This window comes from Pygoscelis adeliae, unplaced genomic scaffold (assembly GCF_000699105.1).
Source record: "Pygoscelis adeliae isolate BGI_AS28 unplaced genomic scaffold, ASM69910v1 Scaffold57, whole genome shotgun sequence".
NCBI lineage: Eukaryota > Metazoa > Chordata > Aves > Sphenisciformes > Spheniscidae > Pygoscelis > Pygoscelis adeliae.
In genome coordinates, this window is record NW_008825615.1 from 8583250 (window position 1) to 8595745 (window position 12496).

At 39.0% G+C, this 12496-nt stretch overlaps 1 protein-coding gene across 2 annotated transcripts in view; it reads right to left on the reverse strand.

The window, feature by feature from the left end:
- Positions 1–12496, reverse strand: part of FAM135A (family with sequence similarity 135, member A) — a 79068-nt gene that overhangs the window by 65824 nt on the left and 748 nt on the right. For both annotated transcript variants that reach the window (XM_009333158.1, XM_009333157.1), the window contains exon 2: positions 9346–9466. In XM_009333158.1, the coding sequence (XP_009331433.1) occupies positions 9346–9422 (77 nt within the window). In that variant the 5' untranslated portion in view covers positions 9423–9466. The remainder of the gene's footprint in view (positions 1–9345; positions 9467–12496) is intronic.

The window sequence follows — 12496 nt, forward strand, 5'->3', positions numbered from 1 at the left end:
ACGTGAGGAAAAATTTCTTTACTGAAAGAGTGGTTAAACATTGGAACAGGCTGCCCAGGGAAGTGGTTGAGTCCCCATCCCTGGAGGTATTTAAAAGACGTGTAGATGAGGCGCTTAGGGACATGGTTTAGTGGGCATGGTGGTGTTGGGTTGACGGTTGGACTCGATGATCTTGGAGGTCTCTTCCAACCTTAATGATTCTATGATTCTATATTATGTGTATTAACCAAGCACATATAAATAGGGCAGAACACTTAGGAATGACAGATCTTTCTCTGGTTTTTAACTACCATCAGCCAGGGACAGGTCTGAACTGTAAGCCTATGCAGAAGCTACACGCTTCTGCACAAGAGTGCTAACTTGTGAAGGAGTCTCAAAATTAGCAGTTTTAATGACTAAACAGGTATTTAATGCAAAGTTAGAACTGCTACTGCTGTCGTATGCCATTCCAGAATACTGAACTCGGTAAAACTCAGATTTAGAAAGAGAAGGTACATACTCAAGAAACCATTATTCTGATGTCTTCAACTAACACCTACCCATTCTACCTTCATACTACACAGAGAAGCTAGCTATATTGTTCTACAGATTAAAAAAATGGGCCTGCTCCAGAGAAAATCCTTTTATACTCAGTATTGTCTTACACTGTCATTTACTCCCTCACTAAACTAAATTCACTCTGATCATGTTTCTGCTGACAGTCTTCATGGTAAGGCATGCTGATATACAATCTTTACTTTGCAACGTGAAACGGTACCTGGTCTTACACACACAAGACACATCTTTCTTTGATTGCATAAAGAAAGAAGGAATTACACAGACACCCCCCCCAAATACAGTCCTCAAAGGATGACAAATTACATAACCCGTATCACAGTTACATATAACCTTGTTCTCACACAAAATAGCTGCACCTATCACAGTGCTGTCAGGCTCCAGCAAGACATTAAGATGGCATAAGTACACAGGTGAGCTCTTTATTTTTTTGTTCTTAAAAAATGGAATTTTGCCAAATTCAATGCCTGGAGGGTATGGGATACCATTAGACAGCTTTAATTCCGAGTTGACAAAATATTTTCAATTTCAAAATAACAATTTCAATTGCAAAAGTTATGATGATTAAAATTTAGAATTACTACATGGGTCTAAGAGCTAAAATCTGAACAAAATTCAGGGGATTTGAAATTTGTGCCCAATATCTGAGAAGTCTAGAATATGCAATGAGTACCCATCAACATTTGACAAAATTTAAGGTATATTTTTTGAACCAATATGGGGGGGATGCAGGAAAAAACCAACACACCTAAGTTTTTATAAAATATACCCCCAGGACAACTACAATTACCAACTGCTGGCTATGTCTCTATGAATAATGATTGAGGAAATAAGCACCTCTACCGTCATCTTTACATGTCAGAATACGTACCTAAAACTGTTCAAGCATCTGATTTAGTTTCTTAAGTTGGAGGCTAGTCTTCTAGGAATTAACACAGGGGGGAAATCCTCTAGGTTTCAGAGTAGAAGCCCAATTTACAATGGCTCTAGGTGACCCCTAAATAAGCTTCCCTGTGTGGCTAGAAGTCTCCTAACACAGGCATTGTACTCAGATACCTGAAGACAAGCAGTACAACCTCCCCACGTCTTCAGTTCCACTCACATAGCTAAGGTGGAGTATACTTCAAAAGCCTTAATTTCCTCAGCTAACTCAAAGGAAGCAGTGCTCGATTTTCCACTTACTTTTCCAACTCCTATTTTCAACAAATACAAGGCTTTTTATTTTAAAAGAAGATTCTGAAGTACCATCATAAGGTACTTCAAATTGTTATTGCTCTTTGGGACGAGACCATGTCATTGGTCTCTCAGACATCCTGCATCAGACGGGCTAATGGGATATTTGATTATATTAACTTTTAACTTCCGAAGCCATACCAACTTAAAATATGACTTCCCCACTGCTCATTCCCAGTCTTACCCATTCTTGCCTCAGAGCAAGCAGGACCTATTTGTGTGCATCCACTGTTGAACCAGAATCAGAAACTGATCCACTTTTAAAAAATAAAACCGAAAGGAAAGTATTTGCAATATTTTTCCTAGACAGACTATTCCCTTGAGTTTACAGCCCAGCCCTCCAAATCTTAAACCCGTATTACTGCTATTTGTATTATTGTAAAACCATAAGCTGAAGAACAGAGTTCATCTTGCAACTGTTAGACAAATTTGACAGCTTTCTTCTCCCTTTGTAAAGATTGTATTACATTAAATAAAGATCACTGTATTACATTAAGTAAAGATCACAGTACAATACTTCAGAAGATAAGCTACATGTCAGAAGGCAAGTCATAACACTTATTTCCAGAAAGCTATGTCATACAGAAATGTAGTTTGAAAGTAAAAGTATGACTGGGCTGTATGAATTAAAAAGAAAACCAAACAGGGGAGCCTGAATGTTCCTTGTCCATTAAGAGTTTATTATTTGATCATATGCTAACACCACAAAACACTAGCAGAGGCTACTTCTTCATTTAAGGAAAAAACCTTTTCATTCCTGAAGTAGCCAGGAGAAAGAAAAGTGGTCCTACTAAAAGCATATTCTTCAAATCTTGATTTTCTGTTAATAAATTATAAAACTAATGTAGACAACTCACTCGATCCAGAAAAAAATACAACTTTTCATATATTGCATTATTTCTCATGAAATTACTGTGTAATCATAGTAGGATTCATTAAAATTCATACTCTGATTCAGTGTATTTTCTTTTATGCTACATTACACAACCACACACATGGAAGCATAAAATGTCAATGCTGCTCAGACACATCAGTAAGTACCTGCACATGGAAAAAACACAAATCTATGGAACAGAAGAATACCATAGGGCTAAATTTCCAGTAGTCTCTGAAGCTTAAATTGCTTTGACTTTCAATGGGACTTAGGTTCACAAGCAACTTAGTGCTACTGAAATCCTACCAATAACCTAATTTCAGGTATGATACACCTCCAAAAATGTGTTTTATGTGAGAATCTGCTAAAGTCTTTTCTGTGGAAGTTATTTAATATTCTTCTTGCATCTGTTAACCAGTATTTATACAGCAAAAACACTTTAAAAAGTGTGGTAGACTTACATTACTAATGTAAATTCTTGATGTGCTTTTGCAAGAATCCTTTAACCCAAAACAAAGTCAAATAACAGATAACTAGATACACTGAGCACAAACGTAAACCTGCAGCTATAATAAAGAGCTACTGTTAATACTTCATTTTACTTGCACCATTTACAGTCTACTTGGGTTAACAACAAATTTACACTTAGCTGAAATAACCATTACCAAATTCTGTTTCTGAAACCCACAATGAAACAGCAGATATTCTACTTCACAAAGAAAACTGCTACAAAAAAAAAGACAAAGCACAGACATAGAGACATTACTATTGAAAATTGTCTAAATCCAGCTTTGGCCAGTTGTATGTGCATGCATATTACTGACAAAACAACAAATGATTAGTGACAAAGAAAGAATGTAACATTGGGATTACAAGAACGCACAGAGATAGGGAAAAACGTAGCCTAAAGCTGTTTTCAAAGCAGACCTTGCAGCAATGCATGCGCTATGCTAAACTAGAAACTATTAGCTAGGTTTCTTTAGTCCATTAGATTTGCCAGTTCACAGGTGAAAAAGCAATACACAGCTCCAGAGAAATGAAAACCTCATCTTCTCACAATTGAGGGTTACCAGGAAACTTCTCTCGCTACCCACAAGAAAGGCTTAACTATTCCAAGTCAGACATCAGGATTCATCATCCAGTGGTGGAACACTGCAACTTAAACTGAGCACTACAAAGTACTGTGGCACTTTCAATAACCAGTTGTTTGAATTCAGAGATGCTCAATACATTTAGATCTCAGTTCAGGATGCTGACACAAACAAAACACGTATGTAAATGTGGAGGGTAAGCATCCACAGTCCACAGCAGAAAAATGAGTAAGAGACAACTTTCTCTTGCAGTAACAACATTTTTGAAAAACAGCATTGTAAATAACATTTATAATCATCAGGATGCAGTGGCAGGAGGTAGTGTAGGAAGTGTTATAAGTAAACATCCCAAACTTCTGTTACAAACAGTGCTAAATTCCACTGGTGTCCCACAACCTCCTACCTGTGCAAACTTTTAAACATCAGGAAAAGATAGGTCAAAATCACATTACCAGGACATCATATATTCTAACCGTCCATCTAGAGCTGATAACATCACCACTAGAAAAAACACGAATGCGACGCTCTAAGTGCATATGAAAATGTTTCAAGAGAACGTTGTCGTCTGTTCTATGTCCAAAACTGATTTTCATTTCAGTTACACACAACAAGCTTGTTGACAAAGTATTAAAAGGTTATTCTTATTAAATGATTATTATAAGTAGGCAGAACAGGCCTTTCAGTAATAAATCTAATAAATTAACTAGCTGCCTGTTGTGCAAACAGAGAAGAGTCCTTATGCTAAAGGACTTACAGAAATAAGAGACAACGTGTGAATGGAAATATAAATAGGGAAGCACAGTGACACAGACACAGTATTTGTCAGTGTGGCAAAAAATTACTTCAGGAAACAGCTTTTGTGCAAAGCTATTGGCCAAACAGAAAAAAACCCCAACTCTTCCCCATCTCCAGCACAGAAAGTAATATTAAACTGATCATACATGTCCAGACCAGATTCTGCTCAGTAACTCTCACAACAGAGAAACCCTGTATCTCTAATAGTTCTCAAGTGTATGAGACAATTTTTTTGCAAAAAATATAAACGTATTGAGCATCTCTTTTGCACATTTTTCAAAGAGGATAATCAGTATGGAAAGACGAGTATCCTGGTTTGAAAACTGAGTAAGTGGGAAATACAGCCTGACAGCACTGCTAAGCTGCTGGTAGGAGTCAGGCAGCATAACACAGGAAGGACAGACACCTTGCTTTTCCAAACTATGCCTGCTGCTACACTCTCCTTAGGACGGCTTGGTATACAATTGGCCTTCTTCTGACACAACACCCTGCTGGCTCATGTTTAACCCACTGTCCACCAGAACCCCCAGGTGCTTTTTTTGCAAAGGTGCTTTCTAGCTGGCTGGCCCCCAGCCTGCACTGACATGTGGGGTTATTCAACCCCATCTGGAGGACTTTGCATTTGCCCTTAACATGATGAGATTCCTATCAGCCCATTTCTCCAGTTTGGCTAGACGCCTCCGAAGAGCAGCTCTGTTCTCCAGGGTATCTAACCATTCCCTGCAATCTGTTATCATTCAAAAACTTGCTGAGAAGGCACTCTGACTAGGTTGTTAATCAAAACACTAAACTACTGACCCAGTAGCAGTCCATGAGGGATGCCATTAGTCATCAGTTGCAAGTTGGACTTCGCAGCACTGACAACTCTTTGAGCCCAATCATCCAACCAGTTTTCCACCCAACTCATTCTCCACTTCTGCATCCCACATCTCACTCAAGCTACGTTGTGCTTCCCTTTACATTTATAAAATATCAGCACTACAGAGCCCAAATCTAACTGGAGCTTTTATGAGCTAAGATGACAAAATAACCTGAAGCGTCACTGTCTCAGACTGTCATTCTCACAGGTCCCAAACAATTACATTTCTTTTATTCATTTTGTCACACAATATTCACATATCAATCACTGTTTGGGCAAAAATTCCCATCATCACATCCCACTAGTTCAAAAAGGAAAATTATGTGAAGCCTTATTTGAATGTAACAACAGAATAAAATAAACCAACAGAGCTACCTGGAGCAAGTTGGGTTTTAAGCAAGTGGCACAGAGTTATAAGAAAATATAATGAAATAGCTGTATTAGATAAGGATACTACTTAACTATTATTTAACTATACTACATACTTCTGTGACTTACAGCTACAGTGCAACTTTCAGAAGAAGCTAACCACCAGAATCACCACAGACATAGGAACAATCTTTCTTGAACTAGATGAGAAGCAGGGAGCAACACATAGAGACAAGTCTCATGTACTAGAATGAAGTGTCTGCTCTGTATATATCTAAAACCTAAAGAATAGTAACAGTTATCTAAAAGTACAGAAATTAAAGAGTCTGCTTTAAAGGGTCAGTTAGGACAGTAACACGGTTATAACAGCGAGTCCATTAGAGGACCCTTCAGGTAAATTTGATTTTGAGTGAAATACTATGAGAAAGTTTGGCTGAGTCTGCACTACTGATTGGTTTAGATCAGCAGAGTGGTTTTGAGGCACTTTCCCCAGTGATCCCAGTTTGCTGCTTGCTGGTTCAGTTCACTGAGAGCTTTCCATGTATATAACCTAGATGTCTCCCGGAGAAAGATAAACCACAGGCTCTGATCTACATGTCACAAAATGCACTTCAACCACCGGGGGGCAAAAAGGTCTGAACCAATTACCGGTATGAACAACTTCAAAATACACTCATGATGTAAAACATCTGGTCCAGAGAACAAGATTCAATCTAGTCTGAAGTAACTCTGGAACCACACAGATATAGGGACGTCAACAGTGCTTCTAGTAATTCATTCCTAAAGTAACAAATTAATTGTTAGTGTAAACACAGTCATAAGTGCTTCTGGCAATAGTATCACTACAGATACAGATCCAAGAAAACATGCTACAGTTGGATGCAATAGCTGACAGTTTTCTTCAAATAGTTATAAAACCAGGAAGAGATAAAAACGGTTTTGATTGGATATTGGGATATGCGGACTCAACAGAAGCGGGGGGAGGGGGAATGTGCCACAAATTCAAATGACCAAACTGATTCAGTTCCTATTTAATAGAAGAGACAAAAGACTGACATCTAAAAATACACCAGGGTGAACACTCGGACTGATAGAGTCATTCAAAGCATAGGACAAAGCTGTTAAGAAAAACAACTTAAAACTGATCAGTAGGAAATTTAGGTTGGAAATTATGTTGTCTCCAATAATCAAAAGAGTGATAATCTGGACTCACTCTCTAACCAGTTTGGATAAAAACCTACTAAGTTTTAAGAAGGAGCTTGATCAGCTTGATGTGATTACTTGCAATAGCCGACATTCCCCCCCCCCAACCTCCCCAATTCAGAAGGTCATTATGCTTCTAACACCATGAAACAGGCATGTTAAGCTGGGTAGGCTTGAATGCACACAATCCCAAACAAACCCAGAATACAATCAACTCTATACCTGACTTTTGGTGAGAAAAACGATGCTAAACACAGCAGTAGCTCAAAAATAGGAGGCTAACAATGAAACTAAAGATTTCCTTTTCTGCCGATCCAATCCATCATCCAACAGCTCCTCCAGCAATGGAAGTATTACATCCTGTCTCCAGTAAATACAAAGACAGTTCCCTGGAAAAATACTAGAATTTACCCAAATTGACAGAAATTATTGCAATAGTCACATTACTCAGTCTCTCGAATTATTCTGGAAGCTCCCTCTCCCTCCCGACATTGCTTTCTAAGGGAACCACACCAGAGTGACTCTCGAATTATTCTGGAAGCTCCCTCTCCCTCCCGACATTGCTTTCTAAGGGAACGTGCCCAGAGTTAAAGGTTCAGCTTGAAACCAGAGAGGTAGTACCTACTCATGTCACTTTTCTCATTATGTCAGCATTCCACCTCTCTGAACTTGCTCTGTGAATTTACTGCTTTTTAAAGAGTAAGCTAAGAAGAAACATGCCAAGTAGAGCACTGGTAATTATACTGCTGTGCTTTGCTTCTCAACTACCTTTCTGAGAAATCATTTGAATTGTAAGGTTAAGACAACCGAAAGACTTTCTTCTCTTCAGGCTCTTCTCTATTAGAGTTAACATGCTGCCATATTCTACCCTCTCCTTCCCCACCAATTTCAGAGATTAAAAAAGGCTACAGTTCAATAGACTGTGCTTTTCTGTTGAAGTAATTAGAATATTCTCAGTGTTTTCCCCGACCTCTTAAGCCTTCCTTAATCCTCCTCTCCCAATGAGGAGCAAAATTACAATTTTCCCTAAAAAGGGGACATAGTTTGTTGCATATACTTTGACTGCAAATGGTAGCAAGCATAATGGGTAATCACTTCTGTCAGTACCAGCTTCAGGTCAAATTTAGAGAAAAGCTAGCTTTAATAAAATATAGATGAAAACTAACAGCAACGCGGCAAAGATAGAGGCTAGCTAGCCAAGGTATGTTTTATAACAGTATTTTATGCCTCTTTCTCTTGAGCTCCTTCCCAATCCTACCTCTTTTTTTTATATCACTCTTCCCCAAAATATCCATCTCAGAGGGTTAATACAAGGTGGAGGAACTATGTGCATCCCAAAGCAATGAAATTTTCCTGTTACTTTACCTTCACCAACTCACCCTGTCAAAAAAACCCAAAAAACAAACAAACAAACCCCAACCCTATCAAAAACAATAACCCACCCATATGTCTTGAATCATGACAAGGTTAAAAACAAAAATATATTTTCTTATTACTAAAATGTTTCTAAGGAAAGTTATTCTACAATGTTTTGGAAAAAGGAGCTATCATAAATCAACACTGATATATATTGTCCCCTGTCTGTAAACACTGACACAGCCTCAACCAGATTTATCTAAAACAAACATCACAAGAACTACAACTCTGACATGTGTTTTTACTGTAGTCTGTTAGAAGATTGACAGAAGGGCAATGTACCACAACACTAGATGACCAATAATCTTTAATAACTCGAAAAAAAACCAACAAAGGATTATTTCCTACATAGCCATAGGAAAGGAGGACCTTAGAAAGTAATCTGGGGACAATCAGGTAGTATCAAATGAAAGGAATGTGAAAAAGCCTTCTGCAGAGACCAGGTGGAGTAAGAGGAGGTCAGGAGAGTCTAATAAAGCAGTATGGAGTCTTCTGTAACTGTGGAGGCACAGCACAGTGTGAGGAGGAGAGAAGCTGGTGAAGTTCTCCACTGCCAAATTGATAAACAAATAAGTTAATTGGGGCAGCAACATTTTTAAAGGATTCAAGAGAAACACCTATCATATTTCAAACAAAAGGGATTACAGAAATTAAGATACGAAAGGGTAAAGGCCTGGATAAGAATATAATCTACCCTCCAAATCTACAGAGCTTCCCTCTTCTCCAATTAGACAAAAAATACTTTATTACAACTTAAGTTTTAGGCCAAATTATTTATTTAATTTTAATTCCTAGAAAGTATATGTCTTTCCAATAAGGAATAAAATTTTTTCAAATCACTATAAAAATAGTCAATAATACATGAAGCAATGCTACATGACAGTACCCATTAAGGTCTTTCCAACATCAGCCATCCACCACAGTAAAGTTTGAAAGAACGCACTACCTACCCTCTTTGAAACAAATCCACATTGAAGAATTTGTGGAGCTCCACGGAGAATTCTACCATAGCCTGAACTTCACTCATGTTTATGAGGACGAAGAAGTCAAAACTTGTCAGCACCTTAGTTACTGAAAACAAACAGAAAACAAACTTTTTAGAGCACAAGCTGGGGATAATGCCTATCTGGTCCTTAAAAAGGACAACGCTATACACAATTTTGCACAGCTTCCTTAAATATACAGGCCCTGGGGTAAACAAGAATATAGGATGTACCAAATCCTGCCCACAATAACTTCTATCTTTGTCGTGAAGGAACCAAATGTTATCAGAGAAGTATCACAACACACCATCAGCAAAATACAATCCTGGCACTTACTGATACCTACGTACTGCAGCTCTGCTCTGGTACTTGGCTGGAGAGGGGAAAAAACTGCCAACAAGGAGAAAAAGACCATGGTCTGCTTCCAGCCCTTGTTGAAGCAGAATGACCATGCAGGCAGCAGTGCCTCAACTCTGACATGAGGACAGGGACAGCTGAATTACACTGTGGCCAAACAGTGCAGAGAAAGTGCTTGACCAGGTCATGTAGGGCTTTAGATGGAGAGATTCTAGAAGGAAGGCAGGAGTTAAGGAGGGCAACATGCCTATTTTTAGTCAATCTTTGTTAGCAGTAAAGTGTTAATTCTCACTGTCTTCTTCGCAGCCAGACTGTCACCTTCCTGCTAATTTACAACTGCCTGCTGATACTTAAATTAAAATCCTACAGACTTTACCGAGTTCCGCTATTTTTCCTTCAACAATATCAACTAGATTAATAAAATAACTACACTTTCAGCAAACACTTGTCTTCAAACTTCCCAGTTCCTGCAAGCACTGTCTGGTTTGAGGAATAAGCAAACCAAAAAACCTAAACCAGACTATTCATGCACATTAGTCCATCTTCTGGGTCTAATGCTGAAGCAGTAAACAAAAAAAGCCAGCCTCGCTGGAGCTTGAATGGATTATGGGTTTTTGTTGTTTCTAAAATTTTGAACATGCATTTGGGTGTTTGTGAAGTAGCAGGCAGTATTGCTGTGACTGAAACAGAGTAGCTAGCAAAAAAAGTCATCGCCACAGCAGATACCAGTCACCTGAAAGCAAAGTTACCTTTAAGGGCTACCTCTAGCCTACCAACTAAATTATCTTGGCATATGACTCAAGATAAGATTTACCTTTCTGTACTCACTCTACAGGAGCTGGAAGGCTTCAAGCACCATTGCACAGGTCTAGATTTTTAACTATAAACAAGAAGTTAATTCTGTCCTTGGTTTAACAGCCAATACAAGGACTCTGCATGCACTTTACAAAAACACAGAAAGAGGGTGTTACTGAAGTAACAAGACACAGGGTAAGAGGAATTTTGGTTCTGAAGCTGAGTTATGACAATATGAAGAACTCAGATCAAGGGCCCTTACTGCAAGATCAAAACTACAGCATCTAGATGATGCTATTAACCCAGCTTGTCTAAAAATCCTGTGATCATTCAAACTTCAATCAAGAGACTTCAACAGATTAATCGAATGATGCCACAAGTTTTGCGGCAGTATGCAGCATTAGGACTCACTGATAACCTACAGGGCTTTGCAACGATTCTCTCTTCCACTGCTTTGTCTATAGGATTGTGTAGGGATGTCCTCAGTGGTCTTTAAAGCTAGAATCAAGAAGTTGTGCACTCTAATTCTCTGGGGTTGCCATACTGCATTATCACACGTACATCACCTACCAAAGTGCAAGCGTATCTATCTTCTGCAAATGGAACCTGACCTGCCACTGAGCAGAGATCCAGAAATCCTAGACCCGCCGTGACCCTTGGCCACTGGGCAACAAACTTTGTGAGCTGTGCATAAAACCTATGATGAAACTGTCCAATACCTCAGAAAGGAGCCCACTTTAAAACATGCAGGAAAAAGCGAAAGGACTTATAGACAAAGGATACCATAGGGCAGTCTCATCCAGCTTGCATTTTGATGAAACTACATTTTCAAGGGAGGAAGACGTCACACGCCTCTGACTCCCCAGCACAATAAGTGGCACTATGTCCCTGAACAGTTTCCCTCCACCAAGAGAAGGGAAAACTGTTCCTGCAGTTGTTGTTAGGTCAAGCAGTCACTTCCAAATGCTTCAGGGTCCCTCAAGTCCCCAGTAGGAAAACTCAGAACAATCCAGAACTAGTCCAATTAGACAAGTTCAAAGGTCCATTTTATGAATGAGTTAATTCAACAAAAAAAGCTAGGAGAGCCACATCTTGCATTACTGCCAAAAGGGCTGTCCAGTGAACTTGTGGTATTTCTATTGTGTCTAACACGGCTCTAGCTGGGGCCACTCCCTCCCTCCTCTATCAAGCTGACTTAGCATCCCCAGCCAGCCCACTAAAAACTGCCTGGGCTGGCAATCCCTGCAGACCGAACACAGGGTCCAGCAAACACAGGTCTGCACGACACAGCACCATGTGTTTTAATCCAGTAACACAGCCCTTCCTCAACTACCAACAGTATTTGGAAAAGTGGCACCCATGCCTTACTCCAGTATCAACTGCAACACCGGTAAGAAATATTGAGCCACAGTTCACAAAACAGTGCATCCAGAAAGCAATGCTGCATGCCACTGCAGGTACCCGGGATTGCAGTCTATCAGCTGACCTTCGAGGACGACTTTTTCTTTGCCAAGCATCAGCTTGTTCCACATGCACCTTAACCTGGGTGAAGGGAAGCATTCACTGCCCTGGGCCAACATAAAGCAAATCACTACTTTTCTGTCAAAGTCCTTTGTATCAGTGCAAAGGAAAACAGTGCTCTTTGAACTATATAATAGCAATTGTTATGCAGTGATTAAATATTTTAAAGGAGAAACTCAAACTTGGGCAATGTCTTTTAATTTTTGTATGCTAATCATACAAAAGCCAACAAAAAAAGTTAAATTCATGTAGAAGTATTTATTCATATAGATTCCATTCAAATTTGCAGCTAAACTTCACTGACTAAATTCAATGGTATTAAATGTCCGCAACTCATTTTAATACTTAATGACTTTATTGTTGTATTTTAAAGCATATAATTAGCATTCAGAAACCAAGCTACTGAACTGCCTGTTTGTTCTGTCTGCTTCTGAGAAGCAGAAGA